This window comes from Podarcis erhardii (genome assembly GCF_964252035.2).
Source record: "Podarcis erhardii genome assembly, chromosome: 13".
Taxonomy (NCBI): Eukaryota; Metazoa; Chordata; class Lepidosauria; order Squamata; family Lacertidae; genus Podarcis; species Podarcis erhardii.
Genome location: NC_138502.1, coordinates 36,016,606 through 36,042,930, shown reverse-complemented (window position 1 = coordinate 36,042,930; position 26,325 = coordinate 36,016,606). Strand labels below are relative to the sequence as shown.

Sequence of the window (26,325 nt, the reverse complement as noted above, 5' to 3'; positions counted from 1 at the left end):
CCTCAGGTTAAGAACTTTGCTTCAGGATGGGAACAGAAATCACGTGGCAGCGGTGCGGCAGCAGCGGGAGGCCCCATTAGTGGTGCTAAAGTGGTGCTTCAGGTTAAGAACAGTTTCAGGTTAAGAACGGACCTCTGGGACAAATTAAGTACGTAACCAGAGGTACCACTGTATAAAACACTAAAACCAGCCAGCAGAATTGCACAACAGCAAACATTTAATACTCTATATTTTACAGGTAAGGAACACCGAGGCTGAGAGATAAATGATCATCACAAGTCTAGCTGTGGCACAGAATTATTATTTTGTAGTATTGGTTGTTGTTGTCAATCTACCGAGAGTCAGATACCCTTACTGATCTACTGTATCGCCTACAGATCCCGATTTATCACCCTGCTCTTACTCATTCAATCCCACATCTCCCTCTGGGAGCCTCACAATTCTGCGGCGCAGACCCTCACCAAAGCTGGCATGGGAACTGCTTCTTATCCGCCCCCATCCATCTTCACCCTCCCAAATTTTGTGAAGGGCAGGCTGCATTTGAACTTCTGAAGCTGAGTTAATGCTCAGGGCCCCTGAGTCCACTCCTCAGCTCTGAGCCTGGTTGAAGGAGGGAGGGAGGGGCAGGCAGAGATGCTGTGGGCACGAACCTGTCTCAGGAAAGACCAAGACACAAAGGGAAGAGGATAACATTTATTAACAAACGGGGGGTGGGGGGAATATTACACACAAAGAAAGGAAGATGGCAATGTGTTCCGGAAGAGCAGCACTGTCCACAATGCAGAAACAATCTCCACCCCGGGTGGCGTTGGAGCAGGACCCTCCGCCATCAGATGAGGTCTCGGAGGATGTCGTCCTCCATGATGCTGGGGGCAGGAACCTGCTGCAAACCTGGCTGGGAGACCGGCCCCCGGGGACCAGCATTCATCAGCATTTGACCTGGGAGGGGGAGATACAGCAGGGAAGTCAATTATAGACAATGAGGAAGGTGGAAGCAGATTATCTAGACCTGTTTCAGCCTGGTTTTGCCACCGAGAAAAGCTTTGGTTGCCTTGACTTGAGAGGAACGAGGGGAGCGTAACTCTTGCCGATTCTTTCTGATCAACTATGCGGTATCTTCGCGGGTGGCGCTGTGGGTTAAACCACAGAGCCTAGGACTTGCCGATCAGAAGGTTGGCGGTTCGAATCCCCGCAACGGGGTGAGCTCCCGTTGCTCAGTCCCAGCTCCTGCCAACCTAGCAGTTCAAAAGCATGTCAAAGTGCAAGTAGATAAATAGGTACCACTCCGACGGGAAGGTAAACGGCGTTTCCGTGCACTGCCGTGGTTCACCAGAAGCAGCTTAGTCATGCTGGCCACATGACCTGGAAGCTGTACGCCGGCTCCCTCGGCCAGTAAAGCGAGATGAGCGCCGCAACCCCAGAGTCGGCCACGACTGGACCTAATGGTCAGGGGTCCCTTTTATCTTCCAGAACTGGCTCTGTAAGTTGGGGGGGGGGCACTGCTTCTGCTCACGGGAGCAGACTCCATCCCATGGCAACTGTGTTGTGGAGTTCTGCAAAGATCAACTCCTTATCTTATAAGAAGTCGCTGAGTGCCAACATCGGGGAAGTTGGGGTGAGGCGTCATCAAGATGCGGATGATCTCCCTGTCTCTCCCTCGCCCCTCTCTGGGCCAAAGCCTTTAAAAACAAAAACCCTCCCCCCAGCTCTTAGATACAGCTGCTTCCAGAGTGGGGAAAGGTTGTTTGGTTCTAGGCAGATTTCACGCATCCTACCTGGCAGCGCCGCCCGCGGTCCCATCTGGCCTGGCCACGCTTGCCCTGGAGCTTGGTGCATGAGGGTCTGTCCGGCAAGCTGGAGCTGCTGCTGTCCAGGAGGCTGGTGCCCCAGAGCTGTTCCCATGGGCTGGTGGGGCAACATTCCCGGAGAACCTTGCTGGAGGTGGTGGAGGGGCTGCTGGGATTGAGGAACTCCTGCCTGGGGCTGTGCAGGAGGGAAGGTAGAGAAGATCAGAGGGCAAGAGATGATTCGTTCACAGTGGGAAGAGGAGACGAGTCTTCAAACAGGGACACCTTCTGGGCAACACTACGGAGCGGACAGCGCAAAGCAATTGCTCCTTTCCGTCTCACCCTCAGCATCCCACCTTCCGAATGCAACTACTTCCATCTTTAGAAGTCTCCATCCCTCCCTCTCTCAAATATTGCCGCCGCTACCTTTCTCCTAGGTACCCGGGTCTGTCCTGAGTGGCTAAAACAGGGCTATCTCTCCACATATGAGAGGCCGTGGGGCTATTTTCTCCCTCTACCAGAAGGTGATTCCATTCCCTTCACCCACCTGGCCAGCACTTCAGGTGTGATGCAGTGTGTACCTGCTCAGTATAGGCTTTGGACCCTGGTTCCTGTTGTAAACAAAATCTGCCCTTGGGGGGGGGCAACTCCCAAGAGACTGCGATCTACTGACAGAATTCAAAACTGGCAGTGATCTACTCCCTTTGGGGGGGTTCAGGTCAAAGTTGTTGAGCTTTTAAGGAGGAGGACAGCCCCATTTTTAGGGGTTCAGGTCACAGCTCGTCGGAGAAAGGGGATCAGCCACTCACCAACAGATTGCTGGGGAAACAAACAGCCTTACTGAGTAAATTCTGTCTTCCCAGATCGTGCAACAATGGAGGGTAGGGTGAGTTGGCGGGGCAGGATTCTATCTTACCAACGCTAAGGGACCCAGCAATTGACCGCAATCTACCAAAACCTCCCGGGGATCTACCAGTAGATCACGATCGACCTGTTGGACACCCCTGCTCTAAAAGAAGCAGGGGTGGGTTGGGACTCCGGCGAAGGATTGAATGTACATCTAGGTTAAGAGGAAAAGCTTCGTGGCCGATGGCCCTGGAGATTATACAAAAGCTCTCCGTTTCTTCTGCCAGTGAAGGCAGGACATAACCGGACAGGGAGATGGCGGTGGACTGACCTCTACCGGAGAGGAGTATAGCAGTTTACTTGGCCCTGCTTTGGATATTCCTACGGAGGAGTCACCCTCTCCAGCAGGCTTCCTCCACTGAGAGAGAATGGTTGGTTAGAATACGGTGCTGATAACACCAAGGTTGCAGGTTCGATCCCCATATGAGACAGCTGTCTATTCTTGCATTGCAGGGGGTTGGACTAGATGATCCTCAGGGTCCCTCCAACTCTATGATTCTATGTCCTAGATAATCACGGTGGACCCTCCTACCGGCAGAGCTAAATGGGGGAATCTTGTCATTCCCAAAACAGCTCTTGCACGGTTCCAGATCAATCCAGATCCTTCGTGAAATTGCCTTGAAACAGCTCAAACGCTGTTATGCAGAAGATTAAACCGACTCATTCTCTTGCACCAAAATCACAGGACTTGAACTGAGCAGGGCTGGGCTATTGTTGTTGTTGTTGTTATCATCATCATCATCATTTATTAAATTTGAAGGCCACCCTTCATCCATAGATATCAGAGAAGTTCGCAACATAAAATGAATATATATAAATATACACACACACACACACACACACACACACACACACACACACAAAATAGATAATAAAAATAAGAACACAAACAAACCAATAATCCCCTCTCCCACAACACATTCATTACTATTATTATTATTAAATTTGTATACCGCCCTGCACCTGCAGGTCTCGGGAATCCACAAGATAAAAACATAAAAATACAGAATAAAAACAAAAACAAGAGCAGCCCAACAACACATTTTAAAAGGGCATTGGATGTCAATCAGCCAAAGGCCTGGCTAAAGAGGAATGTTTTCGCCTGGCGCTAATGACCAATTTGAAAGTTCTATGGTTCTAAGTAAATGAATGGGTTTTTTTAAAAAAAGCAGGATGCCATGGGAGAGAGGAGGGAGATCGCCCTTACCGGCTGCTGGCTCAGGAGGAGGCTGCGGAGCTGAGGATTGGCTCCAGGGTTCTGGGGTCTAAGCATGGCGCCTGCTTGTGTGGCCTGGGGCCCGGCCTGGGGGGGGCCTTGTGCCTGCGGAGGCTGGTTGGTGGTTGGAGCTGCTGGCTGAGGCTGCTGCACTCGGAGCTGCAACTGGGGGGCAGGAAAAGAAGGAAACATGGTCAAGCTTGCCATTCTGGCTTCCCAGGGGTGGAGAATCCCCTTTTGGCGCTTGAGGTGAAACAGGCCGTGCTGCCTTGCCTTGCCCTGCTGTTCCCACCCAGTGAAGTGGTGCTGCTGGCTTCACCCCAGCTCAGGGTTAGGTTGGGCCTGCATCCTCCATATACAATCTAACAGTGCCTGGCGAATGAGAGACACGTGAAAGGGCAATGCAGAGATTGACCCACAAGATGGGCTGCCACTCAAACCCCTTTGCCAAAATGGAGGGAGGCAGCTAATAAAACACCATCCGGGACCAACAGCAGTACATGTGTCTCTGTGAGTGATTCAGTTGATAGGTACAAAGATCGGCAGCCACCCAGAGCAGGTACGCATATTATTTGCAATGCTTCTGCAGCGGCCAGATTGCAAAAGGGTATTATAGGTAAAGGTAAAGGACCCCTAGGGACGCGGGTGGCGCTGTGGGTTAAACCAGAGCCTAGGACTTGCCGATCAGAAGGTCGGCGGTTCGAATCCCCGCGGTGGGGTGAACTCCTGTTGCTCGGTCCCAGCTCCTGCCAACCTAGCAGTTCGAAAACACGTCAAAGTGCAAGTAGATAAATAGGTACCGCTCCGGCGGGAAGGTAAACAGCGTTTCCGTGCGCTGCTCTGGTTCGCCAGAAGCAGATTAGTCATGCTGGCCACATGACCCGGAAGCTCTACGCCGCTCCCTCGGCCAATAGAGCGAGATGAGCGCCGCAACCCCAGAGTCGGTCACGACTGGACCTAATGGTCAGGGGTCCCTTTACCTTTAAAGGACCCTGGATGGTTAAGTCCAGTCAAAGGCAACTATGGAGTTGCGGTGCTTATCTCACTTTCAGGCCGAGGGAGTTGGTGTTTGTCCATAGACAGCTTTCTGGGTCTTGTGGCCAGCAGGACTAAACCACTTCTGGCACAACGGAACATCATGACGGAAACCAGAGCTCACGGAAACGCCGTTTACCTTCCCGCCAGAGCGGTACCTTTTTATCTACTTGCACTGGCGTGCTTTTGAACTGCTATGTTGGCAGGAGCTGGGACAGAGAAACGGGAGCTCACCCCGTTGCAGGGATTCGAACTGCCATCTTCCCGATTGGCAAGCCCAAGAGGCTCCGTGGTTTAGACCACAGAGGTTTGCCTGAAGGGAAGACAGGCTGTTGTGAGAAAGCGGGTTTTTTTCTGGCAAAAAAGTACTCATGGGTCAAAGAACTGTCTTATTACCTCACGCTTAGCCTGCTTCTGCCAGCCTGAGACAGCAAGTGAAAAACAAGTGTGGCAGAGATAAAATTTAGACCTGTTGGTGTTGCTAGAGTACTGGGTTTTCTAACTGAAGCGCCACATTAGTTAGTAATAATAGTAATAGTAATTTATTATTTATACCCCGCCCATCTGGCTGAGTTTCCCCAGCCGCTCTGGGCGGCTTCCAACAAAGATTAAAAATACATTAAAATGCCACACATTAAAAACTTCCCTGAACAGGGCTGCCTTCAGATGTCTTTTAAATGTCAGGTAGTTGTTTATTTCCTTGACATCTGGTGGGAGGGTGTTGCACAGGGTGGGCACCACTACCGAGAAGGCCCTCTGCCTGGTTCCCTGTAACCTCACTTCTTGCAGGGAGGGAACCCCCCAGAAGGCCCTCGGCGCTGGACCTCAGTGTCTGGGTGGGGGTGGAGATGCTCCTTCAGGTGTACTGGGCTGAGGCTGTTTAGGGCTTTAAAGGCCAACACCAAGACTTTGAATTGTGCTCGGGAGCGCTAGGATATTAGGCAGCCAGGTTAATCCCCAGAGGTATCCCCCTTACCCTATACATCTCCCTTTGGGTTTTAGGACTCAGCCCCAAGGGGTCAGTGAGGTTGAGCTGGGGCTCTGAGGGCGGCATGAGCCACCATTCACAAGACACTTCTGCAAAGGGACTCACCAGGCCCTGCTGCCGTTGCTGCTCTTCCATAATCCCCACCTGAGGCATGCCAGGGCTCACCTGCTGCCCACCCATCTGCAATAAAAAAGGCGGCATTACGGAGGGAGGTGGCCAATGAGAAAGGAGCACAGGCAGTGCGATGCCAAGGTTGCCAACGGATAGGCTCCCCTCATTGCTCCTCATGACGGCTGCTTCCTGCCCTCGCCGGGCAAACAACTAGAGCAAACTCTCTTTTTCCTCCCCCCCCCCTCCTTAAGATTTTTTTATTAAGATTATCCCATAATACAGTAAAATCACAACTGCAGAAGATACAAATCGAATAAGTAAAAACAGAAAAGGGAGAATAGAAATGAAGGAAGGAAAGAGAGGGGGAAAAAAGAAGAAGAAAACATTAACGAAAGAACAATTTTCCATCTGGTGGTTACATAAGAAAACCAGAAAATATGATTACTTAAAACTTTCGATCCATACAAACATCCACTTTCTGTTAAACAGTATTTCTTTTAAGCCAAGGTGTTGCATAACCATTCATTTGTTTTTCCTACAAAAAGTCCAAGATAGGTTCCCTAATTGTATTATTATTATTATATTATTATTATTATTAAATGTTAACAATCCCCCCCCCCTTTTAACTTCCCACCACCATTGCTCCATATTGAATAATACTACATTCTTCCATTCATGTCTCTTCTACACACTCTCTCTCTCCCTTTCTCATCCCCCTTCTTACCTGCTGCTGGACCCCCTGTGTCACCGGTAAAGCACCAGGCTGCTTTGCCAGGAATGGCTGTGCGCCGGCCGTGGATCCCAGGGGCTGGGACCCCCCCATTTGCTGCAAAGAGAGGAAGAGACAGGAGAACAATGAGCACTTGAGGAGGGGGGTGGGACACGCGATGGGAACGAAGAGACCGGGGAGATTCCAAAGCCAGGAGAGAAGACCTTCTAAGTTGGCCAGGCACCACCTAGGCCAAAACAAAGAAATAAAATAATAGCCTGTATCTTTCTGTCACTAAACGCTTATGGAGATTGAGGCGGTCGTTTGAGCAAATGCCTGTGAAGAGGCATGCATCTCCACTTCTGCACAAGGAAGTACGCGGTTCACTAGCAAACATAAAAGCCTACAACAAATAGTTGGAGTGAGGCTAGAAACTCCAGTTGATGTGCCCACAAGTCATTTCCATGGCCAAATAGCTTAATATTGGAGGGTCTTCTCCCCAGGCTTACAGGTCAGAGGCAGATGTGGAAACATGACTAGAAATGGCCTGTGATGTTGGGGCTTTTTTTTTTTTTTTTTTTTTTTTTGGCTGTGGCACCCAACTTCAGATGGGAGACAGTGTGCGATGCGGTTAGAGAGAGTTATAGAGATTTCAGCATGTGGCGATCCAATGTGCCTTTGGGTGGGGGAAAAGAGAGAGACAAGGAAAGAGAGGCTGTAATACAAACTATACATTTAAAGTCCATTTAAACTTGTGGACTTTTTGAACAAAAGAGAACGTGAACTTGTAATATCTGGATCTGAAGATCGAAAAAAATACTGGTTTATAGACAATAGAATGGTTGGAGCTTAATGAGTGACTACTATATTTGGCTGCAGGACAGAGAGCCGGGGGAAGTCCTTTTATCTTTTTCTTTCTCTAAGCTTTTCTCTTTTTCTTCTCTTGCTTAGGGCTGGGTGACATATCATCCAAAACCAGCCTGAAATCCAAACCATGATATCGGTTTCATAGTTTTTGACCTGGCAATATATTGCGAATTATTATGTGTGCATGAGCTTTGCAAAAATCACAATGTGGGGAAAACCGTGAAGCCAGCCAACGCCTCTGCATAGCTCCATCCTTATTGCAGACATAGTGATATATCAGTATATCGCAATGGTTAGCTGGGGATATATTGCGATGTTGAAAACTGGAAATCGCCCAGCCCTACTGTCTCTGTACAGTCATACCTCGTGTTGCGTCCACTTCATGTTGTGTCTTTTCGTGTTACGTCCCGCGGCAACCCGGAAGTACTGGAATGGGTTACTTCCAGGTTTCACCGCTCGCACCTGCACAGAAGCGCCAAATCGCGCTGTGCACCTGCGCAGACACAGCGCTTCGAGTTTTGGGCATTTCATGTTATGAGCAGGCCATCCGTAACACGAGGTACCACTGTATCTATTTAGGCTATTCTTTTTCTTTTCTCCTTTCTGCCCTTGTTCTTTCTTTATATTAGGCAGCTGTTTTATTTCTGTGTATTAAAAAAAAGATACTTTTGCAATGGGTATACATTTCTGTATACCTTTCAACAAGTATCAATAAATAACTATTAAAAAGCACATTGGAAGCATGTTTTTCCTCTCAAAGAATTCTGGGCCTTGCGGTTTCCTCACATCGCGACAGTTTCCAGAAACCCTTCTGAACCAATCGCCGCACCCGGAATTCTCTGAGGAGAAAAATGCGCTCTGAACGTATCGTGCGCGCACAGCTGAAGAGAACAGAGCTGTCCCTTCAGGGGAAACAGCTGCCCGCACCTTTTGCTGCTGGACTTGCTTGTGGTTCGTGATGACCTGCCGAATGCCATTGACAAAGCCACTCTGGTCGTAGGGGATGAGGCCCATGAAGATCTTCTTCTTGGAGGAGTAGAGCAGCATCAGCACCCGCACCTCGCAGGGCGTCGTGTGAGGGAAGTGGACGCAGCCCGCCTGCTCATGTGACGACGAGAAGGATGCATCTGCTAAAGCAGGGGTGGCTAACCTGCGGCCCTCTGGGCGCAGCTGAGGCGCCAACTCCCAGCAGCCCCTGGGGCCAGCAAGGCCAATTGTTGAGGCAATGGGAGATGGAGCTCAGCAACGCCTGCTGGGAAGCCGCAGGTTAGCCACCCCTGTGCTACAGAATCTGGCCCACAGAGAAAAGTATCTGCCCCCAAATCTCCTCCTCTCCACCCCTATCGTTCAGCCTGGACGCTGAAATCCAGCTCCGAGGGTCTTCTGGCGGCTCCCTCACTGTGAGAAGTGAAGTTACAGGGAACCAGGGAGAGGGCCTTCTCGGTGGTGGCGCCCGCCCTGTGGAACAGCCTTCTGTCAAATGTCAAGGAAATAAGTAACCACACAACCTTTAGAAGGCATCTGAAGGCAGCCATGTATAGGGAAGTTTTTAACGTTTAACGTTTTGTTATGTTTTAAATATGCTGGAAGTTGCCCAGAGTAGCTGGCGCAACCCAGTCAGATGGGCAGGGTACAAATAGTAAAATTATTATAATTATTATAATTATAATTATTGCTGCCTGATTCAGAAGATGATGGTTCCGTCCCCATAACCAAGAAGCTCTGCCTATAAATGGGAGGTTCTGCCCTCTATGGCCAAGGTTTGTCTGTTGCAAGACTGTGTCCCCCATGGGAAGAAATTGAATTCCCAAGGGAAGCCACCCTCCGGGTGAAAAACCCACCTCCTACCATCAGGGATGTTCAAAACTGAACAGCCACTCTGGCAAGAAAGTAGTGTGGTGGGGGCAACTGGGAATCAATCCTGCATTTGCCTTGCGTTCTGCGTATCCTCAACCCCAAGGGTCATCTAGTCCAACCCCCTGCCATGGAGGAATCCTGCCCGCAGCTGTCCCTGGGTGGGTTTGTACCACCAACCTTCTGGTTAACAGCCAGACGCACTGATCGTTTGGTTGGTTTGCGAGAGATATGGGAGGCTTGTATAACCATGTTGACTGACCTGGCCTGCCCAACCCACCCTGAGGAGATGCCACCCGAATCACCTGAGTTACGCCCCCCATCCCCTATAGTGCCTTACAAATCCGTTGCCCATAATGCGGTAGAGGCCCTTGAGTGATTCCAGGTCCTTGTTGGTGAAGTGGAATTGCACCATGCGCGAGTTGCGGAAGAGGTGGCCCAGAGTCGTCTGAAGAGGAAAAGGACAGTTAGGAACCTGAGCTTGCGCACGGCAAACCAAACATTTTTTTGGGTGAGCCCATCTGCTATCTGTAACTCCGCTTTGACAACCCACCTATGTCCCATCGCCTGACACCACTGCATCGCAGGATAACTAGGATACGGCCTAGGACCCTCGTACCTACGGGACCGCCTCTCCTGGTATGTCCCACAGAGGAACTTACGGTCTTCAAACAAAAACATCCTGAAGGTCCCAGGCCACAGAGAGGTTAGGCTGGCCTCAACCAGAGCCAGGGCTTTTTCGGCTGTGGCTCCAATCTGGTGGAACGCTCTGTCACAAGAGACTAGGGCCCTGCGGTACCTGACATCTTTCCGCAGGGCCTGCAAGACAGAGCTGTTCCACCAGGCTTTTGGTCAGGGCACAGCCTGACGCCCTCCTTTGGCAATCTTTACAGAACTTTAGCCCAATGGTTGCCATCAATTTGAGTTGAATTAATTTTATAATGAAATGATTTTAGAATGTTGTACTATTTTATTGTTGTTAGCTGCCCAGAGCCAGGCTTCGGCTGGGGAGGGTGGGATTTAAATAAAATTTATTATTATTATTATTATTATTATTATTATTATTAACTGGCAGGTGGGCTGCAAGTCTCTTGCACGGTGCTTCCTAAGCACCCAGCAGCCAGCTGGTCGCTGGGTGTCTGGGAACTGCAGTGCAAGATGTCAGCATCTCTGCTCGACCAAGCTGATAAAGCCTCATTTTCCTCCGGCCGAGCCTTCGGAATCGCCTCCGAAGAATAATTAATGACCTGAGCCTTTGATAAGACCTCAGGCACGTTCCCATTAAGCAGAGTTTCCAGCAGCATGCGGAAGTGATGAGATTTATGGCTACATTGCAAAGAGTTTTATTTCTAAGCTACGCAGACAGAAAAGACATTCTCTCTCTATGAAAGCAGAGAGCAACTGAAACAAAGGAAGAGGAAACCAGTACGTCACATCCGTCTCCCGTCTCCGTGAGACTTCCAACAGCCTGGAAGGTCTCTGGAATGTAAACAGAGTCCTGTGACTCCAAGCAGCTGCACAGTGGCACAAAACAGAAGCTAACACAAGAGACCTGGAAATAGCCAAGCAAGAGTCCTGGGCTGGCCGTTTTCTGCAGGGATTGGCTGCCCAAGGGAGTTTCAAACTCAGCCGTGCAGCCGATCGAGTGCAGCACCTGATGCAGCATAGGTGCAACTTATGTTGCTCCTGTTTGATCTCTCAGTAGCTTAAAGATATCGCTGACCAAACTGAACAAATAAAATGATACGTTAAAAACATGGATGCTGTTCAGGAGTGGCCATTAGGAGATTGGGGGCGTGATGTCATCAATGTGCTCATGGTGCCAAGCTCTCTGTCTGTGTGTGTGTGTATGTGTGTGTGTGTGATTTGAATCAGGAGAGGAGGCTGCAACTGTCTTAAACTGGTGTTTGGCTGCATTGGTGGGCTGGATGAGGGCCTTTCTCTTGCACAAATGAATAGTAGGGAGTGACAGTGTTTGAAAAAGAAAAGGTTCTGACCTCCTTTTTACTCTGTTGCCTAGTCCTTGGACCTTAGTTGGCACAAAAGAGTCTTTGAGAAAGAGTATTCTTGCAGAGTGTTGCTGCTTTTATTCTTAAAAAGTCTTCTTCTCCAACCACGACCAACAGCTTTTACACACACCAAACGCAACCGGCTTTCTACCATCCATCCAACCAACCCACACTCAACACTAACACTGACCACTCTATATATACAGGTACAATTTGGTGAAAAGTTGCGTGAGTCATTGTAGGCCGCTGACTCATGCTGACTTAGCTCTTTTAGCATCAAAGAAACAGCGGCCAATTTTTAGCTGTGACAGGGAGGGATGTTACAGATAGGTAGCCGTGTTGGTCTGCCATAGTCAAAACAAATTAAAAAAATTCCTTCCAGTAGCACCTTAAAGACCAACTAAGTTAGTTCTAGGTATGAGCTTTCGTGTGCATGCACACTTCTTCAGATACTTGAGGGAGGGATGTGCAACTGTGTGTTGAAACCAGCATCCTGTACAATGGCAAGGTTTAGTAGTTGCACTGGCTATTTATTTATTTATTGCCTGTGACCTCTACCACCTCTGGCATGCGGCCCCTGAAAGGCTGCACAGAAAGCAATGTGGCCCTTGAGCTGGAAAAAGCCCTCCACCCCTGGGTTATAGCCTAACACTATGACAGGCTCTGCCTACAACCACCTCGATCTCGCCTCTTACCAGAAGCTGCTGGGGGATCAGCTGCATGATGAGCTTTTGGGGCCACTGTTCCGCCTTCCTGGAATGGAGCAAAAAACAGGCAAGTTAGCAGCATGCCCTGCCCCCTGCAACGCCACAGCATATTAACCTGGTGTACTAATTGCTCCTTAAAATAAGGCTACGCGCAGCTGCAAAATATCTAACATGTTTAATAAGCAATTAGCAATGACAAAAATCCAACGAGGAAACAGGCCGATGGGAGATATCACGCATCCACATAGCCACCAAATTCAGCTTAAAACTCCTGGGGATGGGGGTGGGTGGGGGTGAACATGTTGACCATCAGCCAGGGGGAAAACTCATTGGGATTCCCTAAGGAGGCCACTCGGCAGCTGCAACCACCGAGAAGGCCCTGCTCCAAGCAACCTGATAAGATCTACCATATTTTTCCGTGTATAAGACTATGTTTCCCCCCTTAAAAATAATGTCCAAAATTTGGGGGCGTCTTATACATGGGGGCCATCTCCCCCCCCCATTTTCTTAAATCGGAGTCCTCAAAAACAGGGGGCATCTTATACATGGGGGTGTCTTATAGATGGAAAAAATACGGTACTTTCTCAAAAAAAGGAAAGGAGCCTTATCCGGCGATTCTCAAGACTGACAGCGTTAGTGGCGAACTTGTAGAACCTCCAGATTTTTTTTTAAAGACTCCGTCTCCCATCAGCCCCAGATAGCATGGCCAAATAGTCAGGGATGGTAGGATCTGGAGACATCTTGCCACCCCTGGTTTAGAGGCTCCCCACCTCGGGTTACGACAAATGTATCCTTCCCCCATTAATTTTCACAAACCAGGGAGGCTGCTATTCTTTTGGAATTTAAAGACAGCTGCACCCGTTCTTGCCCCCAGATCCTTCCCAAGCACCCTTAAAAAACAAAACAAGAGCATGGCTGAGATGGGATCAGAAGCTCCTTGCTCACTTGCATTTCTGGCATCCTTTTCCGAAAACCTACCTAACTCTGAACCGCGCCCCCATGGCCATTCCTCCAGTATCTTAAGTCTGTCTTTACTCCAGCGTGGCTGCCTCACCACAAACAACGCCTCTCAAGCTTAGCATTCGGAAAAGCCCCGCTAAGGTAAAGTAAAGGGACCCCTGACCATTAGGTCCAGTCGTGGCCGACTCTGGGGTTGCGGCGCTCATCTCGATTTATTGGCCGAGGGAGCCGGCGTACAGCTTCTGGGTCATGTGGCCAGCATGACTAAGCCGCTTCTGGCGAACCAGAGCAGCGCATGGAAATGCCATTTACCTTCCCGACGGAGTGGTACCTATTTATCTACTTGCACTTTGACGTGCTTTCGAACTGCTAGGTTGGCAGGAGCGGGGACCGAGCAATGGGAGCTCACCCCGTCGTGGGGATTCGAACCACCGACCTTCTGATCGGCGAGTCCTAGGCTCTGTGGTTTAACCCACAGTGCTAGATCGGGCCAAATGCTCATCTGGTCTCCTCACAGCGGCCAGCAGAAGGGCAGAGCGTTTGACCGCAGATCGAGAGGCCCCTGATTCAAATCCAGGCGCCTTTGAGAGGCAATGCAGAGCAGTGGTTAGAATGCTGGACTAGGGCCTGGGAGATCGTTAGAATGGAAGATGGGATACAAATGCAACCACTCGATCAAACAGATAATTAAGCAATATGCCTATGGGAAACCCCGCAAGCAGCCTCTGATCACAGCTGAGTTCTCCCTACTACCGGTGCCCAGAAACTCGGTGCTTCTGAGAGTGGAGGCAGAATATTGCTATTGTGCCCCGTAGCCATTGACAACCGCACTCTCCCCCTCCTTTGGTGACCCGCAGACAGGCACTCACAGGTTCTCTCCTTGATTGACGTACACTTGGCAGGGCAGGGAACGAGTCAGCTTGGTGTTGGAATCCACTGAAGCCGGCTTGGGCTTCTGGGGAAGAGGGATGGGGCAGACTGTCAAAACATGCCAGGCAAAACCGGTTCTGTGCTCTCGGCTCACCCTTCCCCCCGCGCCACGAGTCAGCTCTCACCTCCTGCCACTCCAACACGCCGCTCCACGCTATCACCTTGTTCGTGACCGACTGCTGCGTGGCCCCGATTTGTGGCTGCGCTGGCTGGGCCACGTTCATGCTGTTGGGAGGGACGCCACTAGGCTGTGGGGTGGGGGGAGAGGGAGAGAAGAGAGAGACATAATGTTTGGGAGCCCAGGCTGTGTTTTATCATGGTCTGGAGCCCAGCGCTCTAGAGACCAGGCCCTAAGGCCATTGATTTCCGGAGGGCTTTCTCACACGTCTGTAAACTTTTGTTCTCTTTTTATAATGATCTTTTATTTTATTTCCATTCGTTACTCAACGATTATACAGTTATACCTTGGATCCCGGACGCCTCGCAAATCAAATGTTTTGGCTCCCGAAAACCGCAAATCTGGAAGTGGGTGTTCCGGTTTGCGAACGTTCTTTGGAACGTTATTTGGAGCTTCCTGCAGCCAATCAGAAGTTGTGCCTTGGTTTCTGAACGTTTTAGAAGTCAAACGGACTTCTGGAACAGATTCTGTTCGACTTCTGAGATACCACTGCACTGCAGTTCAACAAAAGTGACTTCCTGCTCACCCAACATCGATGTCTATAACCCAAATTACATACAATTGTGTCTTACGGTTCCACCTTATTTCATTTCATCCCCCTTTATCATGTTCCTTAATATGGGTTTCTGCTGTTTTCAAACACTTCAAATCCTGCTATGGTTTTCGAATGTGGTCTTTTTACACATAGAAAGGGTTTTAAGTCTTCTTTAAAAGATTCTAAATTTGTATCTTTTATCAGCACCATCCATTTTGCCATCTCTGTCTATTCCAAGATTTTCATCAAACATTCTTCTTTCAGGATGTTCTCTTCTCCTGCCATTTGTGAGCACACAGAATTTGTGGTGTAGTCACAGACATAAAAAAAAAAAACCAGACATAAATACTGTTGAGGCTTCCTTTGGGATTTCGCTGTCTAGTATCCCCAGCTGGAAGGATACTGGCCTCTTGGGAAAGTCACTTTAACATTGTCCTTAATTTCATTATATATGCCTTCCTGCAAGTCAGCCTAGTACGATAGAACGACCCCTTCACAGTCCTTACATTTCCAACACTTGTTTGATACATTTCTGTACATTTGAGGTAGCTTCTTTGGGGTTAAATGCCATCTGTATATCAGTTTGTAAGTAAACATGTGTTCTCAATGAAGTTTATTATTAGTATTATTACTTTTATTATTATTATTATTATTATTATTATTATTATTATTATTATTATACTGACCCATACCCAGAGATCTCACAACGGTTTACAGAATAAAATCAAAATGTAAAACCACAAAATACATAATCAGAATAAAAACAACAACCCAATAAACCCCTTTGGACCCCCTCCCTCTTTTGTCTCAGCTTCAATATTTCATACCTGTTTTCTGTTATTTTGTTCTATTCTTGATTTTGCATTTTAATTAAGAATCATTAAAGAAAAGAAATTGGATCTCTTGGCATTATGTCCTGTGCAGAGGCAAGTGTGGGGAGGTGGAATAAAGCAACAGCAAAATGAACCAGTTGCTTGCAGCCGGTTTGAGAGCCAAGAGAAGAATTTGGCACACTCCTTTACCAAAGCATTCCCTGCAAATTGAGTGTTCTGATAGTGTTTCGGCCGTCACGCTCTGCGCGAAGCATGCATCTCACAACCGCTTCTCCCCCCACAAAGATACACACACCTCTCCCCCCCACACGCATCTCACGCAAAGACCTCCGGGGGCCTACCGTACATACCATGGCTGAGGCCCCAGCCGGTGGCGGGGCCTGTACTGGTTGTGGGACCAGGAGGCCGGAGCCTGTGGTTACCGTGGAAACCAGACTGGCCTGCGAAGAAGCAGGGAGCTTGGGAGGCAGGGCTGGTACGGAGCCTGCGGGGAGGGTCTGTGCGGGAGCTTGGCTGAAGGCGGGCTGCATGGGGTTCAAGGAGGCAACTATGGAAGAGACAGAAGGAAATACGGTCACGAGACCAGCCACCACGAACCCCAACATCAGGACATTTCCTCTCCCTACCCCAATCGCCCTTGCAAGCTGGCACCTCTGGCCCTAACTACAGTGGGACCTCGGGTTAAGTACCGTATTTTTTGTTCTGTAAGACTCACTTTTTCCCTCCTAAAAGGTAAGGGGAAATGTGTGTGCGTCTTATGGAGCGAATGCAGGCTGCACAGCTATCACAGAAGGCAGAACAGCAAGAGGGATGGCTGCTTTCACTGCACAGCGATCCCTCTTGCTGTTCTGGCTTCTGAGATACAGAATATTTTTTTCCTTGTTTTCCTCCTCCAAAAACCAGGTGCGTCTTGTGGTCTGGTGCGCCTTATAAAGCGAAAAATATGGTACTTGATTTGTTCTGGAGGTCCGTTCTTAACCTAAAACTGTTCTTAACCTGAAGCACCACTTTAGCTAATGGGGCCTCCTGCTGCTGCCGCGCCGCCGGAGCACGATTTCTGTTCTCATCCTGAAGCAAAGTTCTTAACCTGAAGCACTATTTCTGGGTTAGCGGAGTCTGTAACCTGAAGCGTATGTAACCTGAAGCGTATGTAACCTGAGGTACCACTGTATTTCACCACAAAAAATTCCACTGCCTCACCCCTCTTTAGCCTGCAGCCTCCTCCCCTCCCCAAGAAACCCCAATCCTGGGGGAACAGACAAGGGACTCACAGCGGTTGCTCAAGCTGGCTTTCTGGTTCTTGGCTGCCTCCACGGCAGACTGAGCTGCAGCCTGGGCCGCAGTGAGTGTAGCCGATGGCGTCACCTAAAAAGAAGAGATGGGCAAGGTTGGAGAGGGATGAACTTTCAGGAGGCGGCATCCCGCCACCGCTGCCTACCAGGGCAAAGAATGTACCTGGTATGGCTGAGAAACTGCCGGCAGGGCCTGAGGTGGGGTGGGAGGGAGCTGGGGTGGAACCGTGGGGAGCTGGGGCTGGGGCACGGCTTGCTTGGCCTGCAGCGTGTTGGCGGCTGCTCCTCCGCCTACTGCAAATGGAAAAGACAGAGGAGATATTAGTCATCAAGCAGGAAGTGTGCAACAGACAATTCTCTCCCCCCCCACCCCCATACACCAGGAAGTGCGCAATGACTCAACCCTCCTGCTGCCGGTAACAGAAGAGGGACTAACATTCCCCCACCCCATTTTTATTTTTTTTGAATTCCTTAAAAATAAAAAGGTTTTATTTATAGTTTTCAAATTAATACATTTCATTAGTTTTACAATCAATTTAACATTTCAAAATTTGACTTCCTCACCCCTCTTTCTGCAGTTTCTTCAATTTATTTTTTAATATCTTCTGCATATCCAAATTCCTTTAGCTTGCTCATTTAATTATCTACTGTAGATATATACTCTTATGAAACTGCAGGTTACTACAATAATCCTGCTATTGTTTACATTTTATCTGTAAATATTCAATAAACAATTTCCATTTTTTTAATAAAAAGTTTGTTATCTTGATTTCTCATTCTTCCTGTTACAGATAGGTAGCCGTGTTGGTCTGCCATAGTCAAAACAAAACAAATTCCTTCCAGTAGCACCTTAAAGACCAACTAAGTCAGTTCTTGGTATGAGCTTTCGTGTGCATGCACACTTCTTCAGACACTTCTCTCATTCTTCCTGTAAGTTTCACCATTTCTGCATATTCCATAAGTTTTTGTATCCATTCTTCCTTTACTGGGACCCCTGCTTCTTCCACTTTTGGGCAAGTAGCAATCTTGATGCTGTAGTAGCATACATAAATAAATTTCTATACAATTTAGGTAGTTCTGTCCCTATAATTCCCTGCCCCATTTTCTACTGTTAAAATTATCTTGATCTTCGTTTAGCCCAACTTCTCTAGTCGAAGTGCTGCTCAACAACCCAAGTGCAGGGGATGTTTGAGTCCTTTGTTCCTTGATAGGGACAGAGCTGACACACACGTCCCAGTCCTTTCTGCAGATCAGAACACAGTTATCTTTCGGGTTTCCTGCTTCTCCAAATGTTGCAATGCAGTTCTCGGCTCAAGAAACGTACCAAAATGCATACGAGAATGGCTGTTGTAGGGTAAAGTATGTTCAAAAGCTGCGTTTAAATACACGTTTTGGTGCCGATTAGACAGTTTGTGGCCGATCACTGCAGAAACGAGTAAGAACAGAGTTCTGAATTGACAGGTGTGAAACCAGCACAGGAGACTGATCTGTCCTCCTTGAGCAGACTAGCGGAAAGGCAAAAAATATCAGTAAACAGAAGCTTTACCAAACAGGGTTTCCCAAACTTGGGGTCTTCCAGTTGTTTTTGGACTAAAACTCCCAACATCCTTAGCTAGCTGGTGGTCAGGGATGATGGGAATTGTAGTCCAAAAACAGTTCGCTGTTACTGAGCACAGTCCTAGGGCCTGATGCACAGCTATCACCCTGAAGTAAACAGATGTCCAAGACCTTTTCTTGACTCAAAGGGTGCGTGTGATGCTTCTTGGCGCCTGCCCACAGCTAGTTCCCAGGCCAGTTCTTACCTGGAAGAGCCATGCCGCGTATGAGGATCATATGCCGGGGGTCCTGGCTGTAGTCCTTGAGCTGGCCTTCCATCATGCCCCCCGTCACGGCCTTTTCAAAGAGAATGCGCAGTGCAGGGAGCTTCCGGGGGGAGATAATGGAAAAGTGGATCCCACGCTGTGGAACAGAGGCGGAGCAGGTGAGCAGAGGAAGAATCAATTCCCACATTCCCATGTTGAAAGGAGACCCCTAAAAGCTCCCCAAATCCCCCAAACTGTCTAACTCCGACTGGCATTAGCAAGAAAGTTAAAAAGAGTATGCAAAAATGAATTGATAATGGATGAAAATATAGAGCTATAATATGTTAAGATATAGAGTTAAGATAAATAAAAGATGGTAAGGATTTGCTGATTTGATTATGTAAATGGGAATACAAAAAGAGGAGGTGTGAGGAGGTCAAAGAAACTAGCTAATGAGTTGTTTTTAACTTCTTTTTTTCTATTTTTCTCATTTTCTGTATTTTGTATTTCTTTTTTTCTTTTTGCTTTATTATGTATTTTTGTATTTATGACTTTGTAAAATCTTAATAAATATTATTAAAAAAATAAAATAACTCCGACTGGTGTGTGGGAAGCAATCCTTGGCAGGTGTGATCAGACGAGGGCGCATGGTGCAGCCCACCTTTCATTTCAATTTCATGTCATGTTTAATTTATATGCCACCTTTCTACATTGCTACACGCAAGGCGGTTTACAAGCTGAAGAAGCAACAGAATAGACAGTGAAGATCATCACACACCTCATAACAAATCTGATCCGACACACACAAAAAAGCCACAATAAAAACATAATTTTAAAATAAACAACTTAGATCAAATAAAGCAATATTCAATAATCCATTAACATTCAACAGCAAATGGTAAAACTGAATATCGGCAAATAACAATCAAATGGTTTACACTTAACAGTTACGACAAAGACTAAACTATAATGATAATTAAAAAGTCACAATGCATAAAACACCACAAAATCTTACAAAGCTACAAGTAACACAAAATGTGCAGAACCACGTAAAAGGATTAAATTGAGAAACAAGGACGATGACTTATAAAATTATTATTTTTAAAATATCCCTGAACTAAGCCTATCTTAGTTTGGTTGTGAGGATGAACTGGGGAAGAGGAAGAACAATAAACACCACCTTGATCTCCTTAGAAGAAAAGCTGGTATACAAATGTAATAATGAATGAATGAATGAATGAATGAATGAATCTGGAGAAACGAGGAGTCTAGTTTCAACGAAGCTTCTTCTACTCACATCACCAATCTTCTGCACCAAATTCTCTGTTGTGTAGCCAGAGTATGTGGTACTCTCCACAGCTGGAAGCAGGTAGGGCGGGGAGTTGCAGATTAGGATGCAGACTTTATGTGTGGGACCTCTGTTTGGGGGAGAACATGGGGAGTGGGGGGAGAAACAGGTGAGTCTTGGGGACCAAAAGGTCCAAGTGTGCAGTGCTTTGATACAGTTAGGTTGTCAAAAGCAATGTAGCGTTCTGACGGCACTACTAAGATGCTCAAAGAACCCATGTGGGAATAAAGTGAGAAGGGATTGTGAGGAGGTGCACATCAGCCCATTTGCAACGTCCTGCTGACCTCAGTCTCGAGCATCCCACCTGGAGATTCCCCAATCCTAGCTTTCTGAAAAGCAATTGCCTTCCCTTCAGCTTTCAGGGATGCAACTGCCTTCAACTCTGCTTCGATATTTGCAAACTAAAGCAAGTACAGTCCCAGCTTGGAAGTCGAACAGAATCGGTTCCAGAAGTCTATTGACTTCCAAAATGTTTGGAAACGAAAGCGCAGCTTCTGATTGGCTGCAGGAAGCTCCTGCAGCCAATCGAAAGCCGCGGAAGCCCCGTCAGACATTCAGCTTCCAAAAGAACGTTCGAAAACTGGAACACTCACTTCCAGGTTTCGATCGTTCGAGAGCCAAGGCGTTCGAGATCCAAGGTACGACTGTATTTGAACGTATTTCCAGTGCTCTCCCCAAAAATAACAATTAGGTTATTTAAAAATGCAGAATGTATTGTTCTGTAGTCAATTTCCACTTGTAATTTTTTATACTGAAGTTTAGAAGATGCTTTGTTCAGTTAACTTGTTCTAAAATGTGGGATTTCCATTGTATTTTTGTAGTCAACTTTCATGTCTAATACAGTGGTGCCCCGCAAGACGAATGCCTCGCAAGACGAAAAACTCGCTAGACGAAAGAGTTTTCCGTCTTTTGAGGTGCTTCGCAAGACGAATTTCCCTATGGGCTTGCTTCGCAAGACGGAACGTCTTGCGAGTTCTTGCGAGTTTTTTTCCTTTTTTTTTTCCTTTTTCTAAGCCGCTAATAGCCGTGCTTCGCAAGACGAAAAAACCGCAAGACGAAGAGACTTGCGGAACGAATTAATTTCGTCTTGCGAGGCACCACTGTATTTATTCTGATGTTTAAGAGAATGCCCTACTTAACGGTGATATTTTATAATACAGGTACTTTTATATCATTGTTTGTATTTGAACTTTATTGAGGATGTTATGTTGTAAACTGCTTATATTTCCCCCCTAAAATGTAAGCAATTTGTAAATCATCTAAAAACAACAACATCCGCTGTAGCTGCTAAAGGAACTCTGAGCCACTTGGGGAGACGGGAAGCACATAATTTAAAAAACAAACGAACAAGGGCATGAGAAAGCTTCCATAGTTGGCACAGAAGCTCAAGCGCCACCCCCACCCATGAGACCTTTCATTTCTAGGTATCTTATGACTTTCCAAAGGAAATCACAAATGGTTCTGAAAAACACCAGGACAAGAAACACAACCCAGTAGAGTCATACCTTGGTAGTCAAACGCCTTAGTTGTCGAACAAATCAGCTCCTGAATGTCGCAAACTCGGAAGTGAGTGTTCCGGGTTACGAACATTTTTTGGAAGCCGAATGTCCGAAGTGGCTTCTGATTGGTTGCAGGAAGCTCCTGCAGCCTATCGGAAGCTGCACCTTGGTTTTTGAACCGTTTTGGGAGTCGAACAGACTCCCGGAGCGGATTAAATTCGAGAACCAAGGTATGACTGTAGTGATCAAGGTTTGCTCTTGGGGTCTCTTTGGAGTTCAGATGTCATGACAAGCTGGACTAACATTTGTATCCCAGCAGCAGGAGGAAGGAAGCAGCAGAGCAAGAACATTGCAGTAGAGTGCACCAGCACACTGCTTGTTCATATTAAACAGAAGTAGTTTGTTTTCATTATGGCATGCAACGTGGACTGATGTTTTTGCCCTTTTTCTGCAAAACAACTCCAGATCTAGGGAAACCACAAAGCAAAGCAAAAAGGTTTCGCAATTTTAAACATCTAATGTTCTGTAAGTATTAAACACAGATGCACACCCATTGTATCCTTTCTGCCCTCTCTTCACACAAAAAAACCACTTACATTTGCTCTCTCATCTTTTTGAAGTCATCAAAGAGCTGCAGAGCGGTGCTGAGCCCTTCTGAGATGAGGCTGCAGCTCTCACCGCCGCCACCCACAAATCTGAAATTAGGGGAACCAAAATGATAAAGAGGACCAGTGCAGGGAACCAAAGGTATCCTTCTCAAACCCCAGAGCCTAGGCATACACAAAAATGCTAAATACCATCAAGCTTTTGGTCCAGGTAGTCCAGTACTGGCCATTCCTGTCTTCCTCAACCTGACCCTGATCACTTCCAAATGTTTTGTAGTACAACTCCCATTATCCCCAACCTTTTGTCTTGCTTGCTAGGGCTGAGAGGAGTTGTAGCTCGAAACAGCTGGTGGGCACCAGTTTGGAGAAAGCTGGTCTACTCCAGTTGACAGTGGATCTCCCAAGGTTTTGTGCAGAGATTCTTTCCCAGGTCCACCACCCAAATCCTTTAAACTTGATTAAGTTGAAAGAGCTAATAAAATATTTGTGAAGCCATGGAGTCTTCAAGATTCAGATATAGTACGTCATATGTTTCCCAGGAATCTTGGAAGACCTTGGCTACCAATCCTAGAAAACCCAGAAGCTTTTCTTCCATTCCATCATCCAGAATTGGATGACCCATCCCTCTCCCAACCAGGCCATTCTATTCATAGATGAACCTAGGCCTCAGCATGCTACACAAGCAAGAGGAGAAAGATAATTGTGAGGTAGGCCATGGACCCAAACTAAGGGCAACTGAATATTAATACTCCATAGCATTTGCTGTGCTGTTTTGCCGAGACCTATTTCCTGATGGCAAAAAGTCACAACAAGACATCAGATTCCTCTTCAGTTCTAAGCCTTTACACACGAAAATGCATCCCTAGTGTAGCACAATGCAGCCAATAAAAGAACATAATGTACTGTCCCAGACTCACTGAATGCTATCAAGCCATGTGACAAACTCGAAAGCGCTGCTAGTTGGTGCATGGCACTGCACATACGACTCAGGGGCGCAGTCCACCGTATTGAACACCACCAGGCTGTATTGGGTACCACCATACTGTAGATGAGGATGGGAGGCAGAAGTTGGTTAGATAGGGTAGCTCTGGGCCAAATGAATTTTCAGTACCCTGACTATCATAAGCAGGGACATTGGTCTTCTGCTTGGCTGTGTCGCTAATCAGGAGCTTTGGCTTCCATTAAAGTAACCAACATGTGCCCGCTAGATGATATGGAGGGTACAGCTCCCATCATCCCCCACCAGTTTGGCCAATGGTCAGGGGTGATGGGATTTGTAGTCTATTAAATCTGGAAGGCACCATGTTGACTATCCCCCAGTGCCTTGATCAATCTTCATGAGAAGGGAAGCTGTCCGTTCTCATTACTGAAAAGGCCATTTTAAACAATAACATTACCAAAAATTGTATGATTAGAGATTTGGGCAGCCAGGGAAAGAGACTCCATTGCTTGTTACAGCTCCCCTCAATATCCCTTTTCCTTTGACATTGTGTCTTTGTGAGCTTTAGGGTTGGAACTATCATTTAATCTTTTCAGTTGAAGAGTAGGGTAAAAATGCTTTAAGTAAATAAGCAAGCAAGCAAGCAAGCAACTAGGTAATAATGTAGGTATACTCAAAGAAAGGTGATCTTCAGAGCCCACAAAATTCCTTGAATTCATTAACAAATTCAAAAGTGCATCAACACACTTACGTCTCCTCCAAAGTCTGTTTCAGCAGGGGGACCACCGTTAAAGTACCTGGAAATAAAAGAGATGATTTGACAAAAATGCAGAAGGGTTGGCTCACGTTAGAGAAACTGGAATGCACTTGAGGATGTGAAATCACAGGATTATTTTTTCTATTATCACTATTCCCAGTTTAGTGACTTGCCATGCTCTACTTGCCTAGTTGCTGGGGCAAACATAAATAAAATTATTTATGATAGTTTAATTCTGCAAATGTATTTTTTTAAATTTAGATTTCTCTCCATGCCCCAAAATTATGCCATTTGGGATCAGGAAAGTTAACAAATCTTTCTACTTACAGTTGTTTCTTCAGCTGACGAAAAACCCTGTTTGGACTATATTTTATTCCTGCACTCCCTCTTCCAATGCCTCTTACTCAGCATCAAATCTCATCGATTTCAGTGAAGCTCATTTCCAAATAGGATGGCAAAGTGAATGATTGCAGTCCTTCCCATGAAAGGAGTATTCCCCCAACATTTCCCTCCCAATGAGTGTCTCCCAAGAGCCTCTTCCTTCTTGCAACAAAGCTACTACTGCAGTTGCGTCCTGGGGCCATGCAAAACACTCACTCAATGGCAGGAAGAAGGTAATGCTTGCGCAAGGACTCGAAGTAGGGCCCGAGATTGGCAGTGCCCTCGATGACGAAAACCACATCAGCAACCATCCCCATGGGCTGAGCAGGCATGTCCAGGGTTGGCACCACCATCTCCTCCAGCTACCCATGGTGAGGTAATGTGGCAAAAACATTAATAACAGAGGCAAGGTTGAAATCAACGGATATTTAACATTTATTCCATAGCAAAGGCACACATGCTGTATAAAAGACAGAACCTTGTGGTCTCTTTAAGGGGTCACTGTTTTTTCATTAAATAAGCAGGGCAGAAGAGGAGAAGGAAGGAAATGAGAAATGGGTAAAAGAGAAGCAAGTCAAATGGAAGTGGATCTGAAGGTAAGGTAGGGTCAGGCAGGTGGGTAGTAGATACAAAAGACCTGCTCAATCACATCAAAATTCTAGTCCAAGGGTGGGGAAATTCCAGCACCTGTCAGATGCAACCTAAGGGCTTCTCCTTAACCCCAACCCCAGCCCTCCATTGCCTTTGTCCCTTTCCTGGGCTGTAATCCAAATAAGGTGGTAAGGAGAGAAGACAATTACAGGGAGGGAAAGTGACAGCTCAGCAGTAACAAAAGAGGTTGCCATGTGGTGAGAAAGGGATTCTAGTCCAACATCCCACTTCCCACACTGGCTGGCTGGATACTTCCCATGAGCCTACAAGCCTCTGACAGCAGAAATATATATTTTAGGACCCACCCTATTCTTCTAGCTTGCTTTTAAACTGATTTCAGCATTGCCTTTTTATATTGCTATAACCTCACAGCGCTAGGCCGATGAGAAACCTAATAAAAACCCCGCCCCAAACCGGTTTTCAGAAACAGCCTTCGTTTAGGGGGTGGGGCAGCAGCAGCCACTTAGCTGTCATGCTTAGCACCAGTTGACAGTTCCCCTTTTGAAAAACAACATTAAGCCATCTATTTCTGTTTAAATAAAACTGCACTTTCTCCCTCTTCCATCTTGTTTCAGCGAGTTCCTTAAATGTAATAACACTGCACACTGGGCAAAACAAAGGCTTCTTGCTTGCCGGCCGTGAATCTGTAGCCCAGAAGTTTCCACTGCTTGGCCTCGAGTTCTGGGGTGGGAGGGTGGAGGACGTACACCCCATTTTCTCCCCAACGTGCAACATATATATATTTGGAAATAATTTTTATTTGATTTTACAAATATAAAGCTATAACAATACCAAATACATATCCATATTTAGAGATTTCCCTGAATCTCCAAGCTTCCCACCATCCCCTCCTTGGGTCCTTTGGTCAACCTTTCCAACTGCATATGATTCCATAATCTATGGGTTGTTGTTTTTTAAATCTCTCCGTATCGTCCATGATAATTGCTACTTTACAAGTGTTATGAAAATCCTGCTAATGTTTTCACCTGCTTACAGTGGCCTCCTAAATAAATTAGAAAGGAACATTTTGGCTTTGCTGGAGAAGAGGAGAGTTTGGGGGCGAGGGAGGGACGATGGAGGGGGGGAGGTGCGCCTACTAAGAAAAGCAGGGAGGGGAATTGTAGCTTCAGCCTCTGTGCTATCCTCGGACCCCCCCTCCCAAAACCCCCCCACCTGTCCTAAGCAACGGCCCCCCACCTCCAGCCCGACCCCTCTTCCAATTCCCATACCCAACGCAGACATCCGGCTTCTCTTCCTCGCTCTCCCTCTGAACCGCACCGGAAGCGCTTTCCTTCTGGTCCGCTCCCCGGCGCACGCCGAGGACGCAACGCGGAGGCGCCCTCCCCTCCCCTCTGGATTGACAGCACCGCCTCCCGCCCCCGGGTCCCAGGAGGACCGAATGGAAATGGAGAGGGGGCGTGGCGT

The 26,325-nt window shown here is 47.3% G+C and overlaps 1 protein-coding gene across 3 annotated transcripts; it reads right to left on the bottom strand.

The window, feature by feature from the left end:
* Positions 1-679: 679 nt before the first annotated feature.
* MED25 (mediator complex subunit 25) lies at positions 680-26,262 on the bottom strand. 3 transcript variants are annotated; one of them, XM_081837815.1, is made up of 20 exons: positions 26,130-26,262; positions 24,466-24,611; positions 23,863-23,908; positions 23,089-23,213; positions 22,163-22,261; positions 20,017-20,137; positions 18,720-18,876; positions 17,081-17,211; positions 16,897-16,990; positions 15,976-16,172; positions 14,205-14,327; positions 14,019-14,104; positions 12,178-12,235; positions 9,814-9,921; positions 8,547-8,720; positions 6,768-6,869; positions 6,038-6,112; positions 3,901-4,074; positions 1,776-1,983; positions 680-939 (listed from the first exon to the last, which is right to left on the bottom strand). In XM_081837815.1, exons 2-20 carry the CDS (start codon positions 24,600-24,602, stop codon positions 830-832), a joined length of 2,325 nt encoding a protein of 774 aa, XP_081693941.1. In that variant the 5' UTR covers positions 24,603-24,611; positions 26,130-26,262; the 3' UTR covers positions 680-829. The 3 variants fall into 3 exon arrangements, with proteins under 3 accessions (XP_081693941.1, XP_081693939.1, XP_081693940.1); XM_081837813.1 differs by having other exon boundaries at positions 8,547-8,717; positions 26,130-26,237; XM_081837814.1 differs by having other exon boundaries at positions 14,019-14,101; positions 26,130-26,237.
* Between the last annotated feature and the right edge of the window lie 63 nt (positions 26,263-26,325).